Below are 22,193 nucleotides of genomic sequence, written 5' to 3'. Positions count from 1 at the left end.
TGGCCATGCATTACCTCAACAAAAAGGGGGGTTCTGGGCCATCTAGCAGGAAATTTCAATCTCAGCAGTTCATCTGGCCAGCGACAAATGCGGCAGCAGATGCTCTGAGCAGGCAGAGCAGTCTCTCACGAGTGGGAGTTGGCTCAGGAAGTCCTTCAGGAGATCTTCGCCCTTTGGGGAACCCTGCAAGTGGTTCTCTTCGCTACCAGTGTCAACCGGAAGTGCGAGAGATTCTGCTCAAGGGAATTCCCTCTAAGAGGAGCCTTAGGAGACGCGTTTGTGGTGGATTGGTCATTCCCACTGCTGTATGCGTTTCCTCCAGTCCCCGTCATTCCTCAAGTGTTGCAGAGGTTACAGAGGTTGTTCCCACATGATCCTCATTGCTCTAGATCAGGTCAGCAGAGTGTGGTACCTGGACCTTCTGGAAATGTCCATCTGACCTCCATGCTGTCTTCCCCACCAAGAGGATCTGCTCTTGCGCAGGAGGGGGGTGGATGGCGGCGGCAGCTTGGAGGGAGGGGGAGGGGGTGGTGGGGTGGGGTGGGTTCTCCATCCAGAGGTCAATACTTTCAACCTTCATGCTTGGTATCTGGAAGGTTGAGGTATAAGGATTGGGACCTCCCGGATGGCGTGATGGAGGTGTTGCTTTCAGCCAGGCGGCCTGTACCGTTGGCGGAAGTTCTGCGACTGGTGCAGGGATCACAATGTTGATCATTTTCAGTGCTCCATTCCTATGGTTTTGTCTTTCTTGCTTTCTTTGACCCACAAGGGCCTTCAAGTGGGTACCATGAAAAGTTACCTGGCGGCACTCTCTATATTTAAGCGCTTGTCTGAAGAATGTTCTTACTTTAAGATTCCTTTGATTTCTCAGTTTCTTAAAGGACTGACTAATGTATTCCCGCGTCCCCTTTCCAGTTGCCGGTTTGGGATTTGAATTTTGTTTTGAGATTTCTCATGGGTGCTCCGTTTGAACCTTTGCACTCTTGTCCTTTGAGATTACTGTTCTCCAAGACTGTGTTCTTGGTTGCGGTTACTTCCGCTCGCAGAGTGAGTGAATTGCAGGCACTTTCAACTAAGCCACCCTTTACTGTGTGTTTCACAAGGACAGGGTTGTACTGCTAGTATCTCCTTTTCTACTGAAGGTAGTCTCTGAATATCATTTGAGTCAAAAGGTGGTTTGTTCATCTTTCTACCCTCCTCCTCATCCTGGTAAGGAAGAGGAGCATCTCCATCGGTTAGATCCTAGGAGAGCTCTTAGCTTTTACATTTCTAGGATGTCCAGGGTCATAGTGGACAATAAAATCTTTGTAGGATATGCTGGACACCGATTGGGCCAGGCTGTTATCAAACAGACCTTGTCCAGGTGGATTATCCTTACCATTACGAAGTGTTGGTGGGTAAAGACCCTCCTGAAGGGTTGAGAGCTCATTCCACTAGGGGCGTGGCTACTTCCACCGCCCTTCAGCGGGGTGTTCCTATTAGGAATATTTGTGATGCCGCTACTTGGGCTTCATTACATACATTTGTAAAAAAAGATTCCCTGAATACAATCCATGGTCAGGATATGGCCTTTGGGAAGGCAGTTATTTATTTCCGCAATCTAATTGGGTATTCTACCTATTTTCCTCCTCCATTTACTGGTACTGCTTTGGGAGACTGTCAAAGATGTGGAATGTGTTGTAGGACACAATCCATTCGAAGAACTAGTTACTTACCAACTGGTAACGTTCTTTCGACTGGATGTTCCTCCGACATATTCCAAAACGCCCTCCCAGCCTGCCCCTCTACTGAATTTCCTATGCGATTGCAGCTTACGTTTCCGCAAGATTTTCTGCAGTCATACTGGCAGGAGATTGGTGCCTCACGTTCCGGAAAAAAACTAGAACTGATGCTACGGGCGCCGTGCGTCCTATATATAACATCCAGTGACATTGACCCTCGACGGAGGCCCTCAAGGGACAACGGATTGATGCCATTGACGCAGGACGCCATCTGCCGAAAATGTTCCGAAGCAGCACAGCTGTGGACATTATCTGTCATAGATGTGGAATACGTCGGAGGAACATCCCGTTGAAAGAACGTTACCAGAAATGGTAAGTAACTTGTTCGTCTGTGCTAATTCCCTTCAACCTTAGAGACCCCCAGCTCTTTTGCTGGACTTTAGGACTTTTCATTTTTATCCTGGAGTGAGTGAGACCTTTTTTCTCACTCGTATATATGATCTGATTTGGATTTTGTTTTTGGAGTCTGACAACCTCCATAGGCATCTACATTTGTATTGAGGCACATCACCTTTAGTGCAGTATCACAGAGAAATCCCTTGGATTTCTCATAAGCTTTAAATACCTTCTCTTGGGTAAACTGTTCCCAAGAGTAGTAAAGTGAAATTGACTTTACTTACCTGTTTTTCCTATGTAGGTCCAGTACACCCCATCTTATGTGGAAGTACTGTGGGGTTACTCAGTCCCTTTTCCTACTTACTCATGTAACAATTATGTTGCCCTCACTACTTTAAATGGCTGCTGGCAGTGGTTTAATTTTCCTACCATTTTGGGTTTCTACTGCAGCGTAAATCTTCAGCTGCAGTATAGCATCCATGGGTGACCATTGTGTCAAAATGGCCCTGGTCTTCTTTTTTCAATATTTCTTGCTTGTGAGGACGGTCTTGGGTTTTACTCTGCACGGCAAACCAGATTTAACCCTTTTGTTCGTTTTGTCTTTGGCGGGTTTCACTGGTGAAGCCCCCCTCTGGCTCCAGCATGTCTGGCAGGGGAGGAAGCGAGGGAGGTGCCGAACTCCCTATTCTTTGGTTACCTGAATACACCCAGTGGTGATTGGCTGACAGGCTGTCCTTGTAGCACAGCCACCCTGCTGTGAGTGACAGCTAGGCTGTGCATGAATAGGGGAAACTTGCATAAAAAGCGAGGCTTCTGGAACCTAAGACTGAGTCGACCACTGGATCAAACATCCGACGAAGGAACCTGGAAGAGAAGCATCCTGCACCCTGCTGAAATGTTGAACTGCCTGGTGAAGCCCTGCTGCAGTGCAGAAGCTTCAAACTCCAAATCGACTAGAGAATCTCCACGACTGAGGACTTCTTCCCTTGAATTGGTGGGACTAACGAACCCCAAGACTAATTTTGCTGGAGGACCATGCCCAACTGGCTGTACTTCTTTGCTGCTGCTGGAACAGAGTGCCAGGGGTCCAAAAATCTGTAGTAGAGCGCACCGTCTTAAAGTTGGACCAGAGCTCCAGGAAGATGCTGAGGGCCCTTACGAAGCAGGACTACCCAAGCCAGAGTCACTTCACCAGAGTGCTGGACTCCGAAGCAAGGGAAGCCCATCAAGTGTCCAGGATCCGCAGTGGTTCTATTTGCGGGTAGCTGAAACCGCGAAGTGCAGCTGATCTGAAAAGAGCCCGTAGCGGCTGACCTTCCAACTGCAGTGCAGGAGTCCTCCAGACGTCCTCCCTCTTGTTCCCACGGCTGAGGCCCAGGAACCCAGGATCTGCAAGACTGCAACCAGAACAGAAGCCAGCTGGATCCTCTTCAAACCTAAGGTACTGTGCTCACTAAGGGCTAGTTACCTCTCTTGTCTGTAGCACGCATTATCTCAGTTGAGACTTGCAGTAGCTGCGTTTTTGTTGAGTTGATACCAGCTCTTTCACAAGCCTAACCGCTTATGGCCCAACAGTGATTTCATTACAAACTCTCTTAACTTTGTGCAAGACTGTGCTATCTAAAGAAGTGCATCAGCTCCACAGACATTGTTCAAATTAACTGTCCTGGCTCCCTGCAAACTCTTCTGACCCATTGACGTTGGTTCTAACTGTCCCTCATAGGTGGTGCATAACTTTACCTTGTATTGCTGGGAAAGACCTAATCTAGACTTCATTGGGAGATTGAAAAGAATTCACATGCTGTGAGAACTTAACTTTTTTCCTTCCCTAACCTTTGCCTTTTTCACAACCTCAGAATCTTACCAAGTAGAAAAAGTGATATATAAATGCCTTTACTGCCTAGCAATTGAAGTCACCTTGAAGTGTGTTGTCCGCATCTCTAAAGAGTATCTACTTGCTTATCTTAAAACTGACTGTTAAATAATTATTTTATTAGAAAAGGTACAGTGGAAGTGTTATTTGGATACTTTTAATTGTGAATCTCGGTGTTAATTCTCTACAGCTCACATTTACCACTCTTGAGATAAGAATGGTTGCTCAGTCACTCTACCAACTTGTTAGTACAGTCCTATATCAATAGGTGGGTTACCTATTACCAAGAGGCCACGGCTGTTGTAGTCTCCCACAGCGTTACTTCATCCTAACTTGCCTAACAGTTATCCAATTACTTAAATACTTAACTTCCTTCCAGGTGTATATGTGAATTGTATGCCTTGTTATAACCAAAGGTGAATGTATAGGTTTTATATTTTGAGTGCTCTGATATTACCTACTTTATTGATTTTTCATAGTATGGCGTATTTGCGCACTTACTGTATACGTGTAATCGTATATTTCGAGGGGATTGGGTCCTCCGACGTATTCCATATCTATGACATGTAATCACCACAGCTGTACTGCTTCGGAAACTTTTTTCGGCTCCTGCGTCGATGACCTCCTCAGACGTCATCCGATGTGATAAGTAGGACGCACGACGCCCGTAGCCTCAGTTCCGTTTTTTCCGCGAACGTGTTGCTTCGTGATTCTCGGTTCAAGCCTAGACTCTTTAGAGTTCTGTTCTTCTCGGTTCTTCGAACCTGTTCGTTTTGTGAAAATCCTTCGTGTAGAGATGTCTTCTACTTCGTCTTCGACCCCGCGTCCGGGTTTCAAGAAGTGCGGGGAGTGTGGGTCCAAGATGTCGGTGACGGACTCGCACAACGCCTGCCTTGGTGCCTCGGGGAGGCCCACGACACGGATGACTGTATCGACTGCCAGTCGCTCACGTCCAAAGCCTTACGCGAACGTAAGAAGAAGTTGTCGGTAGGTCGGGTGTCCAAGCCCAGGAAGTCGAAGTCTGCGGGGCTTTCGACGGATGATTCGAGGGGTGACTCCGCGTCATCGTCGGAAGTCTCGTGGGTCTCCTTCTAGGAGTCGGTCTCGCCACTCCTCAGCCACTTCGGGGCATTCTCGGAAGCGCCGACACCGGTCGCCTTCCAGGTCCTCTTCGGAGGACTCTGCCCGGCACGTCGCTTACCCCACCAGCCGTGCGACGCCGGGGGAATGGGCTTCCTTTGGGAAGAATATGCTGGCGATTCTTGAGTCGCAGGGTACTATGCCGTCCGCGCCCCCGAGTGGGGTCGGTCGTGAGAGATCGAGAGACACCGCTCGCAAGAGTGGTCGGCACAAGTCACGGGAGAGGTTCCGTTCGGACAAGGAGACTCGTTCCCGACGTACCCGTTCCAGGTCCCGGTCCTCGACGCGTTCGAGACCGCGTGCACCTGTGAGGTCTTCAAGGAAGACATCGACGTCTGAGGCGTCGAGGGCATCGACAGGCTTTCTCGAGGCTCCGGAAGCCGTCGACGCTCAGGTCGTCGAGGGACACGCTCGGGGCTCCGGCTTCGAGGGCTGTGTCGACGCCGCCGTTGCTGGAGGCACTGCATCTGACGTCGACGCTGATTTCCTCGACGCCGATTTCCTCGACGCCGATCCTCTCGGCACCGATGCCGGTTCTCTCGACGCCGGCGCCGATTCGCTCGACGCCTTTCGTGTCGGAGGTACCCCGTGGCTCGGGTGAACCCCCTAGGAAGGCTCTGGTTAAGAGCAAGCACTCTCGGGTGCCTTCTTTTCGCCACCTGGACTATATTTCTGAGGCGGATGAGGATTCTGATGGCCTGGTTCCTAGTCAGGTTCCAGATGAAATTGTCTCGGGCCATATGAAATTGTCTCGGGCCATAGTCAGTTTGACGATTTGAGACAGTCACTGCATGATGCCAGTGGACTGGACACCTCTCCGGAGGTGGAGTTTTGTAGGCCTGAGCCTGGCTCTCATGCCGATTCCTCGTACCGGAGCCTTATGGCTAGGGTTTCGGAGTACTTGGGATGGTCTGCTTCCCCAGGGGAGTTTGTGCAGGATGACCTTGCTATGGTCCAGGATGGTAAGGATGCCATGTGTGAGTCCGTTCAGTCGGGTTTGGACTTAGCTGAATGCGTCAGTAGGTCCATGGCGGCGAGCACCGTGATACGCAGGTTTGCGTGGTTGCGGAAGTCGGGGTTTGCTCCTGATGTGCAGTCTCGGCTCCTCAACATGCCCTTTGACGGTGAACACCTTTTTGGCAGCAAGGCTGACGAGAGCCTTGAGAGGTTGCAGACCTCGAAAGCTGCAGCGAAGTCGTTGGGTGCTGCAGTTCGCCAACCTCCGCCTTTTCGTCCTAGGGGACAGCAGTGGAGGGGTGGTTCCTTTCGCTATTACTCGTCCTTCAGTAAAGTGAGAGGAGCTGGCAGTCAAAGAGGCCAACGCAGGGGTACCAGAGGTGGACGACAGGGTACCCGTGGTGCCAAGGCCGCTCGGGCAGTTGCCTCTTTGCCCTCAGGTAACGCCGCGGCCGCTCCCACTCAGTCATGAGGCCATGTCCCATGGTTCGCCGGTTGGGGGGGAAGGCTGGCGCAGCATCTTGTAGAGTGGCAAGCCATTACTTCGGATGTGTGGGTTCTGGAGATCATAACCCACGGCTACTGTCTTCCTTTTCGGCACAGGCCTCGCGACAATCCACCGGGGAACCTCTCTTTGCAGAGTCCGGATCCGCTCCTTGCGCAGGAAATTCAAGCCCTGCTGGAGAAAGGCGCCATAGAACTGGTGCCTGTAGCGGAGAGGAACATGGGATGGTATTCCCCTTATTTTTTGGTTTCGAAGAAAGACGGGGGATTGAGACCCATCATGGACTTGCGCGGTTTGAACAAACTCCTCAGGAAGGACAAGTTCAAGATGGTTACTCTCTCTCAAGTCCTCCAGGCCCTTCAGCTTCAGGACTGGTTGGTGCCACTCGACCTCAAGGATGCTTACTTCCATGTGCCGATCCATCCCAAGCACAAGAAGTACCTGAGGTTCGCGGTTGGCGACTCGCACTTTCAGTTTCGGGTCCTGCCGTTCGGATTGACCTCCGCCCCGAGGGTTTTCACCAAGCTCATGGTGGTGGTGGCAGCGCATCTCAGGCAAGGGGGGATTCACGTCTACCCCTACCTGGACGATTGGTTGATCAGGGGGAGCTCTCCCGAGCACGTCCTGGATCATCTGTCCGTCACCTGCCACTCCCTTCACAGGCTGGGCTTCTCCCTCAATTTAAAGAAGTCCCATTTGACGCCAACACAGCGGCTCCAGTACATCGAAGCAGTGCTCGACACTTCCCTGGGGCAGTGTTTTTCTCCCCAGGTGAGGGCTCTTCACATTCAGCAGATGGTGCACAAGTTTCAGCATGCCCAGACGCTCACAGCGTTCGAGTTCTTGAGGCTGCTCGGCCTCATGGCATCCTGCATTCTTCTGGTGCCAGAGGCTCGCCTGCGGATGAGATCTTTGCAGTGGGCGCTCAAGACGCAATGGTCGCAGTCCTCCGGCAGGATGTCGGACCCGGTTCAGGTGCCGCCCTCGGTCGCCCGGGACCTTCTGTGGTGGGCCGTCGAAGGCAACTTGATGAAAGGGGCTCCTTTTTGGCTTCCCTGGCCGGAGGTGACGATCGTGACGGATGCATCCCTCACGGGTTGGGGAGCTCATGCCAACGGGCTGACAGTCGGCGGCGTTGGTCTCCGTCAGAGTCCAGACTCCATATCAATCTGTTGGAGCTGCGGGCCGTCAGACTAGCCCTGAAGGCTTTTCTGCCGACTGTGCGAGGAAAGAGTGTCCTGATCCTGAAGGACAACACAGTGGCCATGCACTACCTCAACAAAAGGGGGGGGGCAGGGTCACTTCCTCTGTGCAGGGAGGCGATGCAGCTCGAGTTCTGGGCCATCCAGCTGGAAGTTTCGATCTCGGCAGTTCATTTGGCCGGAGACGAAAACGTGACGGACGCTCTGAGCAGGCAGAGCACGATCTCTCACGAGTGGGAGTTGGCTCAGGAGATTCTCCTGGAGATCTTCGCCCTTTGGGGGACCCCTCAAGTGGATCTCTTCGCCTCCAGTGTCAACCGGAAGTGCGAAAGGTTTTGCTCGCGGGAAGTTCCTCCAAAAGGAGCCTTGGGAGACGCGTTCATGGTGGAGTGGTCGTTCCCGCTGCTGTACGCGTTTCCTCCAGTCCCCGTCATCCCGCAAGTGCTGCGGAGGTTACGGAAGTTCGGTTCCCGGATGATCCTCATTGCTCCGGCGTGGGCTCGGAGGACGTGGTACCCGGATCTTCTCGACTTGTCCATCTGCCCTCCGTGTCGTCTTCCCTACCGAGACGATCTGCTCTCACGGGAGGGGGGGTCAGGTTCTCCATCCAGAGGTCAGATCCCTCAACCTTCACGCTTGGCTTCTGAAAGGTTGAGGTATATGGATTGGCACCTCCCTGAAGACGTGATGGAGGTGTTGCTTTCGGCCCGAAGGCCAGCAACAAAGTCCCTGTACCGTTGCCGTAAGTTCTGCGACTGGTGCCGAATTCAGAATGTGGATCCTTTTGTATGCGACATCCCCATGGTTCTGTCCTTTTTACTTTCTTTGGCCCACAGGGGCTTGCAAGTGGGTACCATTAAAGGTTACCTGGTGGCGCTGTCCATCTTTAAGCGCTCGTCTGAAGAGTGTTCTTACTTTAAAATCCCTTTAATTTCACAGTTTCTAAAAGGGCTCACTAATTTGTTCCCTCCGTCACCTTTCCTGGTGCCCGGTTGAGATTTAAACCTTGTTCTTAAGTTTCTTATGGGTGCTCCGTTTGAGCCGTTACATTCTTGCCCTTTGAGGCTGTTAACTCTGAAAACTGTGTTTTTAGTTGCGGTTACTTCCGCTTGCAGAGTGAGTGAGTTACAGGCACTTTCAGTTAAGCCATCCTTCACTGTATTTCACAAGGACAGGGTTGTCCTTAGAGTGCGTCGTCCTTCTTTTCTTCCGAAGGTAGTGACGGAATTTCATTTGGCCCAGAAGGTTGTTCTTCCGGCATTCTATCCTCCTCCGTATCCTGGTAAGGAAGAGGAGAGGCTCCATAGGCTTGATCCTAGGAGAGCTTTAAGCTTTTATGTTTCATGCATGTCCCGGATCAGAGTGGACGATCAACTCTTTATTGGTTACGCTGGAAAGCGTTTAGGGCAAGCTGTGACGAAACAGACTGTCTCGCTGGATTATTTTGGCCTTCTCGGAGTGCTACCGCTTGGCGGGTAAGGACCCACCGGCTGGCTTCCGGGCCCATTCTACCAGGGGTATGGCTGCATCTACTGCCCTGCAGAGGAGTGTTCCTATTCGCAACATCTGTGATGCAGCCACCTGGGCTTCAGTACATACATTTGTACGTCACTATTCCCTTGATTCCATCCGAGCACAGGATCTGGCCTTTGGCAAGGCGGTCCTTTGCTCTGCTATTTGATTGACTATTCTAAATTTTGATTCTAAATTCTTTCCCTCCTCCTTGCTCTGGTACTGCTTTGGGAGTCTGTCATAGATATGGAATACGTCGGAGGACCCAATCCCCTCGAAGAACAAGTTACTTTCTTACCTGGTAACGTTCTTTCGATGGGATGGTCCGACGACGTATTCCATATCGCTCCCGCCCTGCCTTCCCCGCTGCAGAATTTCTTTTGCGATTACAGCTTACATACGTTCCGCAAGGCTTTGTGTCTGACTGGCAGTTGACTAATGTCACACGTTCTGGGGGAAAAAACTACAACTGAGGCTACGGGCGTCGTGCGTCCTACTTATCACATCGGATGACGTCGGACGTCGGAGGAGGTCCTCGACGACGGCGCAACAACGTCATCGACGCAGACGCCGAAAAAAGTTTCCGAAGCAGCACAGCTGTGGTGATTACATGTCATAGATATGGAATACGTCGTCGGACCATCCCATCGAAAGAACGTTACCAGGTAAGAAAGTAACTTGTTCTTCACTGTGTGGACTTATTGACCCCACTCACCTCTCCTGCGAGTTGGTCTTCTACTCTCAATGCTTGCCTTGCTTGGGTTTGGCTAAACTGCCAGATTTACCCTGTTACCTGTAACTAGGGTGGCCTCCTGAAATCTGTCAACCAGGCCAGATTTTAGAAATCCATCAAAACACTGCCGTCTTGCAAGTGGTCTATTTTGACGATTTGGCCTTGTACATTGAGCTCCACTGGGCCCCGTTTTGTGTAGTTCTTTATTCTTGTTGTTAGGCAAGATTGTATGCAGTACCCTGTGGGAGACTGCACCAACCTTGTCCTCTTGGAAATGGCAACCCAACCGTTGGTATAGGTCTGTACTACACAAGAGGGACTGAGCAGCCAGCTTATCTCAAGAGGGGTTAATGTGAGCTGTAGGGTTGTAACATAGTTTCCCAGTGACAAGCATACAAATAACGCTTACACAAGGTTTCTTGATTAAACAATTATTTATTTAACAGTTTGAATAAGCCTTCTTTAGAAGGGAGCAAATATGTAACATTTATATATACTTCAACAAATAAACTGTTTCAATAAATCAGTAGATACCCTGAGGCAACTTCAATAACTGGCACACTGTGGACAGTGATATATCACTGGTACATTTAGAGCAATACTGAGTTTGGTGTCGAAAGGAAAAGGTTAGGGAGCGAAACAATGGTTAACAAATTTCTCAAATAGGTAAGCACTTTTGAACCCCCAACCAATGCAATGTAGATTAACCCTTTCCCAGCTATACGAGTAAAAAATGTATGACTTTTGGAAGGACAGATCAAAAAGAGGTCTTGAGGAAGCCATGACAGCCTATGGTACTCGAGCAAAGTCTAGAGGAGCTGAGGCACTTCTTGAAGGTAAGTAAAAAGTCTTGCACAATGTTGTAGAGTTTTGTAGAAAAATAAATCACTTTTGGGCCACAAGCTAGGAGGCTTGCGGAGGGCAAAGCTGCAAGCAACTCTGCAAAAGGCAACAACTGCAAGTCTCAACTGAGAGCAAGTTAACCAACAAGAGGTAAGTGCCCCTTAGTTCACAGTACCTTAGGTCTGAAGAAATTGGTTCCAGCTGGCTTCTGTTCCTGTTGTAGTCTGGCAGATCCTGTTGTTCCTGGGCCTCAGTCGTGGGGACAAGAGTGTTAGGCGGAATTGCATGCAGTACCCTCTGGGACCACCACATACAATTAGGACTACAGGTGTAAGCAAAACCAACCTTTGGTATAAGTCTGTACTACAGTTTTTGGTAGCGAGCTGAGCAGCCAGGCTTATCTCAAGAGGGAATGTGAGCAGTACAAGGATGTTGCAGAGAGGTCTTACAATCACAGTAGTTCGAGTAGACACTTACACTCAAGGTTTCTTGGTAAAACACTTAATTTATTCTTCATTTAAAAGACATTCACTAGAAGGAGGCAACTTAATATTGTACAGAAATACACTTCAATACCAAACCAATACGTTTCTGAGTAAATTGGGCTCCCCTGAAATAGGAGCAAAATGGCATTTCAGTTACTTTAATGGGAGTAAAAAGGCACAAGATAATAAAATGGATCACAAATACTTTCTTAGGCAGTGCAAATAGTTGCAGTTCACTAGAGGACTCTATTCAGTTCAATAGGCCTGGCCCAAAGTCAATGGGCTAGTGTCTTGAATAGGAAAGAGCAGTTCTTGTAGTCTTTGCCAAAGTTCTCATATGTTGGGTCACATGCTGATTAGGCCTGCAAGTTGGGAAAGTTTTCACCGCAAGAGGCAAGTTCTCCGGGTTGGCACAGTACCTTAATATGAAGAAAAGATGCAGCTAAAGACGTTGGTTCCTGGCAGTTCCTGCAGATCTCGCTGTTCCTGAGCTTCAGTCATGGGGACAAGAGGGAGGACGTCGGGACTCCTGCACTGCACGGGCACTGGTCAAACAAGCTGGCAAAATGGAAGATATTCGGTTTGATTAGCTGTCGTCAAGCACACAAGCTGGTGTCCTTCCCCCATGCCTGCCCCAACCCCCTCCCTGGTTAATCCGAACTAGCTCCGAGAAAGGTATCCAGTTGGCTATGAGTTGAATGGTCCCACCAACTCAAAGGAAGAAGTCGTCCTGGAACGGATGGCTCTGTCGAGATGAACTTGGCAATTCGGACCTACGGCAGGACTTCACCAGGCAAATCAACGGTCCAGGAATTGCAATAGCTGTCCTCTTCCAGCTCGTCTTTGGTTCCTTCGTTCCAGTGGTCGACTCTGCTTTCCAGTTCGAGACTTGTCTTTTAAACAGTATTCTCCCTTTCATTCCAGCCTAGCTGCCACTCACCCAGCAGGGCGGCTGTCCTTGCTGGACAGTCAGCCAGCCAATCACTACAGAGTGCATTAGGGTCTTGTTAGGAAAGATTTCATAATTGTAGGTAATTTTCCTTCCATGTGGCAACCCCCAAACTTTTTGCTGTTTTACACCCTGATCTAGACTTTGCCAGAGAAGCGCAGCCTTCCGCACTCCTCTGGACTTTCGCTCAGTTCTTACGGGGAAACTGACATGCCCTTAAGACAGTCAGTACTGGGAGACTTTGTTTCCTTTAGTCCTTTCCTTATGTTGCAGCTTTTGAGCAACATGAAACGAGAGTGCACCGTAACTTACACTACCGCGCTCTTGGGTCTCTAGTCATTCCAAAGGCTCTAGAAACTCTCGCTGGACTTATCATGAAGTGTGCAAGTGTCACGGACGGGCCTGGTGGCAGCTATCGTTTCTTTGTGTTTTGAACCCCTTTTTGCCATGTTAACCACGCTTCCCGCGTTTGGCCCAAATGGGTGGCCTGGCCTCCAAAATGGCCATACCACAAGGTTTTGTCCTGTCCGCTGACCGTCTTGCCACTTCACCTTCACCCAGGTCGAGCCGACCCAGGGCAGTCCCTAATTGGTCATGCACTTTCCCGCGAAACACAACGCTTTCGCGGACTTCTGCATGCCTTGTGTGTGCCTCCAGGATGTGGGCAAGGATGTCTGTTCCCAATGCACATCCTGGGTGCCAGAGAGTCTAGAGTGTCCTGAATGCCTGGGACCACCGTGGTCCGTGATAGGTCCACGTATGGTGTGAGTGTGTTTGAGCGGATCTCCCATCGGCCACCTCCGTTTTGTCACAAAGGGAACTTTGGATAAGTGGAGGCTGAAAACACCACTACCATGTCGATCTCCTGAATTTTCACAAACAAAGGATCAGGAGCCAAGTATCCTGCAACTAAGAAGCTGAGTCGAGGAATCGCTGGTGACCCGCTGAAGGTTTGGCTCTCTGCACTGCTGTCGTCCTGCAAGACCACTCGGCATCTGATTGAACGAGAAGGTCTGCAAAGGCACTTCGACCCTTTAGAATAGTGGGAACAACTATTCTCGGCATCTTCACCAAATCCTGTACGTAAGCGTCCCTGGGCCATCCATTGGACTGACCAGCCTACACAAGAACCTTGCTCTGTCACCGCCTTCTGGCTTGCTGCTAATCCTGTGTCGTCAGCACTCACATGATTCGTACACTTGGCGTTCCCAGGTCTGAAGTGAGACGTGTGCTTTGGGACTGGAATACACGCGGTTGCCGAGTTGCCCTGCTGTGGTAACAACCCTGTGCGTGTTCGCTGCATCTGGGACGCCCTCGTCCCTGACTTCTGCTGTCGCGGAATATACACGGCGTCGAGACGTCCTCCATCGCTGTTGTAAACAGCAAACCCTTTTCCGCACTCACGCCCTGCTTCTGCCCACAAGTGGAGGCCGCGCTTGAGTAGCAGGGATCTGTTCATCGTTTGTTCACCTCTCTGAGCTGCCTGATTTCCCTGAAGAGACTCTCCTTTGCCCGTTGGCACCCGCGTGTGCGCAGGTACTTTTGAGCACAAGGCTCCACTCTTCGTAGGGCTCGGACTTCCTTCTAGTTAGGTGGCCTCTGATGTTGAACTGGGTCTAACGATTACTTGCACTGCCTGTTTTCCTCCCCATCTAGGTGGTCTGCATATTTCGTGCTTCGAACTCTTTAGACCCCTCGGTCTTGTGAGTGTATATATATTGTATTGATTGTGATGTGTTGGTTTACTAAAGTTTTACCGTGATTCTTTACTATGGCCGATGTTACAAAGGCCTTGTAATAAATGGGTCTATATTTTTAATATAACTCCTGTCTGGAGTAATTTGTAAGCGTCCTTGCTTTGTGTGCTCATTGCGGGCTTTCAATCACCCTCACCCCTCTTGAGACCTAGTCTTGACCGCCGCCATTGCTACCCTGATTGGTCTGGCTTGTCCAGAGGTTGCCCTGTTCTAAGAAACTAGGCTGGCCTTCTGAACCTCTGCCCCTCCAGGACAGAGTGCAGAAATCCATCTTAACAGGTCTCCTAGGAGACAAAGCACAGGGAGTTTCGGGCACCTCCCTCACTTTCTGCCCACCCCAGATACTCGGACGCCAGAGGCAGTCTTCAGTCCTGAAGCCCGCCAAAGGCATAGAAACAAAGGGACCAAACCTAGTTTGGCGCGCAGAGACAAACTGTAGAAGGACCTTTCCAAAAAGAAATGGCGGAAAAAGACCAGGATCCGTTTTAATCAAAGGGGCTTAAGGTGCCATCTTGAAAAACATGGCTCCTGTGATTTTTAGCTACCTGTATTCACGGTCGGGAAAAATCATTTTAGTTTGTTGTAAAACCACTGCCACCAGCCATTTCGATAGAAAAGGGTAGCATTTCACTGCTGCATGAGTTTCTAGACAGAGGGGATACTAGGTAACCCCTCCAGCACTCTATAGGAAGATGGTGTGTGCTGAGTCTAGGAATTTAAAAAGATTAGTAAAGTCAATTTAACCTCTCATTCTCTGGGAAACCGTAGTTTATCCCATAGAAGGTATTTAAACCTTTTGGAAGTCTAAAAGACATGCCTGTGTCACTGCGTGTTACACAGCACCCTCAATGCATGAAAAGATGATGCCTATGGAATTATCGAAAACTCCATAACCAAAGAACACACGAGTAAAACGCACATCAAAATACATGAGTGCGGAAAAAAGGCTCACACTCTTTCCAGGTAAATAAATCAAGTCCTCAAAATCCAGCAAAGTTACTGGGGTTCTCCATGGTGGAGGGAATTGGCACATTTATGAGAATTCTCCCTTACAAAGGGGGGGGGACGGAACTCCTGCACTACGATTCAAAGGTCGGCGGCAGCATTGTGCAAAGTTCAGATCAGCAGCACTGTGGTTTCAGCTTCTCGCGAATAGCACTACCCGTGGCTCTTGGACACCTTATGGACTTTCCTTTCTTCTGGCGTCCAGCACTCTGAGGTGGCTCAAGCTTGGTCAGCCCTGCTGCGAGGAAGTCCGGAGGATCTTCCTGGCGCTCGGGTCCGGCTTAAAGATGATGCACTTGATTCTGGTGTTCCTCTCCCTGGCACTCTGTTCCTGCACCAGTAAATGGAAGTACAGCCAGCTCAGAGAGGAAGTCCAAATGAGTTCACTTTTGGGTTGATTGGTCCCACCAACCAAAGGGGAGACATTGTCCTTGCAGGGCTTCCCTAGTCAAGGCGAATTCAGAGCTTCACCAGGCAAACCAACGGTCCAGGAGTTGCAGCAGGCGTCTCTTCCAAGTTCATCGGATTCCTTAGTCCAGTGGTCGACTCTGCTTTCCAAGCCAAAAAGCCTCACCTTTTATGCAGGCAGGTTTCTCCCATTCATTCCAGCCTAGCTGTCAATCACACCGCAGGGTGGCTGTCCTTGCTGGACAGCCAGCCGGCCAATCACCTTTGGGTGCATTCTTGTTACCAAGGGGATTAAGCACAGGGAGTTTTGGGCATCTCCCTCACTTCCTGCCCCTGCCAGACATACTGGAGCCAGAGGCGGGCTTCACTCGTGAATCCTGCCAAAGACGACACAAACCAAGGGACCAAACCTGGTATGGCGCGCAGAGTAAATCTCAAGAAGGACCTTTCCAACAAGAAACGGCGGAAAAAGAAGACTCGGCCATTTTGACAAACGCATCCCACGGTAAAAACACACTCTGGTAGTAAAAAGTAAACCACTGCCACCAGCCATTAACTGTAGAAAGGGTAACATAAAAATGTTACACGAGAAACTAGACAAAGGGGGTTCTAAGTAACTCCTCCAGCACCCTATTGTAAGATGGTGTGTGCAGGGTCTACAAGTTACAAATGTAAGTAAAGTCAATTTCACTTCACTTTACTGCTCTTGGAAACAGTTTATCCAAGAGAAAGTATTTTAAATCATTGGGAAATCTAAGACTTTCCTGTGCCACTGCACTGAATGTGTTGTGTGTCACAATGCAAAGATGATGCCTATGGAGTTGGTCAGACTCAAGAACCAAAAGGAAAAGGTGTTAAATCACAGAAAAATGACTCTCTCCATGCTGAAAATTAAAAAGTCCTAGAGTCCAGTGAAAGTGCTGGGGGTCTCTAAGGTAGAGAGTAATTAGCACATTTCTGAGAATTCTCCCTAACACTTTTCCTCATAGGTCAGGATGAAGGGTTAGAGAAAATATGGCCAAGGGACAAACAAAAACCTTGTGGCACGACCATGTTTGGACAATAGCCACAGTAGGCAGCCAAACGTGGTAAGGCTAAATTAAAATACACCAAGTAAAAAAGTAACTGCTGCCACCAGCCTGTCCCTTGGGCACACCTAAAGCAACCAAAAATCCTTTGAGTGTTATTGTAGGGCAACACAAATTGTACTGCATTGAAAGATGCATTTGTACAATGATAAAAAAAAAGTTACCGAAAGTGATAATTTCATGAGACTAAGGGAAACGATGTTTACCATTACTGACGGTCTGAAAGACCTGTCAGTTTCCCCATGAGAAATTAGCAAAAGCTTGTGTAGTGAAGCTGGATACTTCACTGCACTGTAGACATAGCAGGTCAGTTTCAACAATAAAAGCAAAAGGTTTGGGGTCCATTCCATAAAAATGGAGGGAAAGGTGATGTAAAGAGAAATCTTTCCTAACACTGCTCTCTGCTCTGAATAGTAACTGAAGATGGAGCTTTCTGTGTCGAGCATTATGGGATTGTGTGGTGCCAACAGCTATTTTAAAAATACTGGATGACACACAGCCCTTTATATGTTTATAGAGTTTTAGTATTTGCTACCTTTTATTTATTTTTTGTACATTTTCTTTATACTCTAGTGTACGTTCCATACCTTCTTCGACAGTACACAATTAATCAATTAATCTAAATTCTTTGCAGCATCCCTCTAATTCACCTTGATTCGCCTACATCCGAGTAAGCACAGTAACTTTGTAAAGCTAACCAAAATTGTATTCCTGTTGATATCCGACTGGGATTTAGTGTGCAATACAGAATTTGTAATCTCTAAATACTACTTTGCTTTCTCCTCATCTGGACAGTCACATAGGCGGCAGCACAACAAAGACAAGCCGTTCAAGTGCCACAATTGTCACCGAGCATACACAGACTCCACATCGCTGGAGGTGCACCTTGCGTCGCATACAGTGAAGCACGCCAAGGTGTACACCTGCTCCATCTGTAGCCGTGCTTACACATCGGTAAGTACTCAAGCCAGCTTGACCTGCTCTAGCTGAGCATTTCAAAATAGGTGTTGTAGTCTGCTTGTGTGGTTACATGTACTTTTGTCCTCTTGTCAATATGTGGAAAGCCACATCTGTGTGATAAAATGCTCTGCCTGCTTTTGTGTTCTTAGAAGCATATTGATATGCTGTCTTAAGTTTCAGTTGCACAAGCAGTGTTTATCCACTTGTAGATTACTCCATTTGTTACTGTTTTGGGATTGTCAATGCAATTGGGAGGATAGAAATCTGACACTTCTCCAGCATGGGATCTGGCATGGATTCACATGCTCATGAATATTCCCTGAAGTCAGGCTGGGAATCCTCAGTAAATTGTAAGGTAATGTTTTTTTTTTTTTTTATAACGCGCAGTGTTAGGGAGAATTCTCCGAAATTTGCTAATTCCCTTCTACCTTGGAGACCCCCAGCACTTTTTACTGGACTTTAGGGCCTTTTAATTTCTAACCTGGAGAGAGTGAGACCTTTTGCCCACACTAATATATTTTCTCTAATTTGGACTCCTTCTTTTGACTTTGGAGTCTGACAAACTCCATAGGCATCATATTTACATTGTGACACACAGCAGCTTCAGTGCAATGGCACAGGGAAGTAAGCCAGATTTACCAAAGGTTTAAATACCTCTCTTGGTGAAACTACCGTTTCTGAAATTGACTTTACTTTAACTTTCTAGACCCAGCACACTCATGCACTTGCACGTTCTCAATGTCACTGGGCCTAGTAAGATCGCAGTTTTGTTCTCCCCTGTTCCCCTCCCTTGCCGCGCTCTGAAACACTTGTGTACGTGCGCGATAGAAATAAAACAACCATATCATACAATAGGGTGCTGGCGGGGTTACTTTGTATCCCCTTTGTCTAGTTTCTCATGTAACATTTTTGTTACCCTTTCCACAATTAATGGCTGGTGGCAATGGTTTACTTTTGACTACCATTGTGTGTTTTTACCACAGGCTGCAATCGCAGCTGCAGTAAGGCACCCATGGGTGCCCATTTTGTCAAAATGGCCCTGCTCGTCTTTTTTTGCCATTTCTTGTTAGAAAGGTCCTTCTTGAAATGTACTCTGCGTGCCAAACCAGGTCTGGTCCCTTTGTTTGTTTTGTGTTTGGTGGGATTCATGAGTGAAGCCCGCCTCTGGCTCCAGCGTGTCTGGCAGGGGCAGGAAGTGAGGGAGGTGCCGAAACTCCCTGTGCTTAGTCTCCTTGGTTACAGGAATGCACCCAAGGGTGATTGGTTGGAGGGCCGTCCTGGGAGGACATGTGTTTGACAGCTAGGCTGTAAATGAATGGGAGAAACCTGCATAAAAGCTGATGCTATTTGCTTGGAAGGCAGAGTCGACCACTGGATGAAGGAATCCGAAGAATAACTTGGAAGACACCTGCTGCAACTCCGGGACTGTTGGTTTGCCCGGTGAAGCCCTGCTGCTGTGCTTAAGCTCAGAATTCACCTCGACTAGAGAAGACCTGCAAAGGACGACTTCTCCCCTTGGGTTGGTGTCAGCATCACGTGTGGGACACCAACCACCACACGTAAAGAGTTTCACACCCAGCAACTCCCTCCCTCCTAGACAAGGCATCACAAGGTGGCCTATCCACACCCAGGCTACCCAAGATACAATCACCCTCCTTCCCACCACAGGTAGAGCATTGGGTATCTGACCAGAGGGCCAGAGTAGTTCATCATCTAGTGTCTACACTGCTAACAGAAATCCTTTCCCCGTCCAACCGTCCATTGTGTAGCAGGAACCGAAGTGCCAGGGAGAACACCACCAGAATCGAGGGAGTGTCTTTAAGTCGGACCCGAGCTCCAGGAAGATCCTCTGGACTCCCAGGAAGCAGCACTGACCAAGCCTGAGCCACCTCAACAGTGTGCTGGAACCCAGATGCGAGGAAAGTCCAAATTGGTATCGGAGAATGCAGTGTTGCTATTTGCTAGAGAAGCGAGGAGCTGAAACTGCTAAGTGCTGCTAAATTGAAGTTTGCCCATTGCTGCCCCCTACATTCCCATCGTAGTGCAGGAGTCCCCAGACGTCCTCCCTCTTGTCCCCACGACTGAAGCCCAGGAACAACAGAATCTACAGACCTACACAAGAACAGAAGCCAGCTGGAACCATTTCTTCTAACCAAAGGTACTGTAAAACTAAGGCGACTTAACTCTTGTTGTGTAGCCTTGCTTGTTCTCAGTTGAGACTTGTCTTGATTGCTTTTGCTGAGTTGCTTGCAGCTTTGCCCCTCCCAGCTTGTGGCCCTACAGTGATTCTATTTTTCTACAAAACTCTCTACAACATCTTGCAAATCTTTTACTTTCCTGGAAGAGGTGCTTCAGTTCACCTAGACTTTTGCTCAATTGACATTAGCTGGCCTGGCTCCCTGAAAGACTATTCTTACCTCTGTTTTGCCTTTCCTCCAGGAAAGGGTTAATTTACTTTGCATTGGAGGGTTAAAAAGTGCTTGCCTGCTTCAGAATATGTTTAATGTTTGTCCCAAACCCTTTTCTTTGACACCAACTCAGTATTGCTGTAAGTGTACCAGTGAGATATTAATATCCAGTGTCCTAGCTATTTAAGTCACCTGAGGGTGTAGGAATCACCTGTGTGGCATCCGAAATGGGTACTTGCTGATGTAGAGAAAATAAGAGTGTATTTTGAAGTAGATTTGTGTTGCTTATATATTGCTCCCTTCTGAAGAAGGCTTACTGAACGGACTGTTAAATAAATTGATCTCGAGTGTAAGAGTTTATTTGAATACTTGTTAATGTGAATCTCTGTGTAAAAACGCTACTGCTCACATTGACCACTCTTCAGATAAGACTGGCTGCTCAGCCACACTACCAACCTGTGTAGTAAAGACTTACACCAAATGTTTGGCTCCTATTTCAGGAGGCCAAGGTTGCTGTAGTCTGTAGGTACTGCACCCAATCTCTGGGTATAACATGCTTAATACCCAGAGGTTTCTAAGCACGGAACCGGGGATCGAACCTGTGATGCTCCGCGTCCTCTTGCTTCCAAGACGGGCGCGTTGTTCCTGAGACTAAAAGAAAAAACAGTTTCACTTTCACTTACAAACTTTCACCTCTAAAACGATCACTGTACTCTGGGTCATACTGCCTCACAGCCAATGACTGCCCTCTCCCTAAGCCCCTCCTCTCACAGCCATCTTCAGGTTTTTACTGCATGTTCAAGTGTTGTGCGTCCCCGTGTTTTGCTTCGTGAGCTTTTCTACGTTTTTGTGCTTTTTTTTTTTTGGTAAAAAAAGTTCTATTTTTGTCTGAGCTAGTGTGCTCTTTGGCTCCTTTTGTCTGACAAGCGGGGATCATTTTTCAGTGAATTTCAACGCCCCTCTAGGGCAAGAATCTAAAGTTTTCATCGAAGATTCCAGAAGGCCATCAGTCTTGCTCGGCACTCCAGAGAAGAGAGAGGGAAGCTCCCTCTTCAAGCTCTGGTCCAGCTACGGACTGCGGAATGTGTGTAGAGAACAAACGCCTCCAGTGCCTCTGTCGCCATTCAGATCACAGGGAAGCGGATTGTGAAATCTGCATTGGGTTCACCAAGCGAACTGTCAAGGAATGTCACAGTAGGCTGGCGGCGTGGCTCAATGCCAAGGCCTCTACCCTGTGCGGCAAGCAGGGGCATGCCTCACCCAGGACCGGCCGTTCCGAGGACTAGGCTTCTAAGACCTTTGAGGGTGCTCCATCCGTGGGGGCCCAAGATAAGGCCAAGCACTGCGAGTCTGTTTCAGTCAGGGTCGTCGCACAAGCGGGTCCCGCAACGGACAGGGCATGCTCATCTTCACTGTCTGCCTCCATCTCCAGTCATCGCTCCAGCTCCTCCTCGAAGAGGAAATTGGCTAACCCAGAGAAGCTGTGGTAGAAGCCGGTGAAGACCCAGGTGGTCCAGGCAAAGTCATACTCGACAATTGAGCTAGTGGCAGCTGCCCTCTCAAAGGCAAAAGGGGCTGACCCAGCCCAGGGGACCCCGGCAGCGCCCAGAGTATCCCTGCCCCGAGGCGGGAGGCCTCGGTCGAGGAGACGTCGGAGAAGAGGATGCCCATCCTTAAGCCTGACACGGGCGACAACGGCTTTGTCTCTCTGCTGCCGAGGGCTTTTCCCCCGGATGAAGTGGGGTCCTGCCATGGACGACAGAGCGTCTGAACTCTTACAGCTGACGCCAGAAGAGACCAAGAAGGAAGGTTTCCTATATCAACGGCAGGAGCCAAAAGGAGGACCATTCTGGCGGTGCCTCTCCTGGATGACGTTTGGGAAGAAGGCATGGTGCTCATAAGAAACCTGGCCTACGTCACGGCAAAGAGGGATATGCTGGAGAAGGTACCGGAGTCCGCAACTAAGTGCCTACGTTCTCAGCCTTCCCCGGACTCCGTGGTCTCGTCGGCGGTGAGAAAGTAGTCATCTAACCCCTCATCTTCAGCCTGATTTCCCCCGGACACCAAAGGGAAGAAGTTGGATGCCTTGTGTAGGAAAGTGAGCTACTCGGCGACGACAGTCAAGGCAGCTAACACGCTTGCAATCCTGGCCAGATAAAACGGGAAGCTGTGGTATAAGATGGGCCCCGCTGCTGGAGTTTCTACCCGACAAACGGGTCGAGGCGTTCGAGAGCCTCCAGGAGGGCGAGGT

The 22,193-nt window shown here is 49.2% G+C and overlaps 1 protein-coding gene across 5 annotated transcripts in view; it reads left to right on the top strand.

The window, feature by feature from the left end:
• ZNF384 (zinc finger protein 384) overlaps positions 1-22,193 on the top strand; it is a 386,393-nt gene that overhangs the window by 334,383 nt on the left and 29,817 nt on the right. For all 5 annotated transcript variants that reach the window (XM_069650656.1, XM_069650659.1, XM_069650658.1 and 2 more), the window contains one exon: positions 17,370-17,528. In XM_069650656.1, the coding sequence (XP_069506757.1) occupies positions 17,370-17,528 (159 nt within the window). The remainder of the gene's footprint in view (positions 1-17,369; positions 17,529-22,193) is intronic.

The sequence above is a fragment of the Ambystoma mexicanum genome, chromosome 3p (assembly GCF_040938575.1).
Source record: "Ambystoma mexicanum isolate Mex_15411 chromosome 3p, UKY_AmexF1_1, whole genome shotgun sequence".
NCBI classification, from domain to species: Eukaryota; Metazoa; Chordata; class Amphibia; order Caudata; family Ambystomatidae; genus Ambystoma; species Ambystoma mexicanum.
The sequence above is the reverse complement of the archived record's forward strand: the minus strand, read 5'-3'. Positions and strand labels throughout refer to the sequence as shown.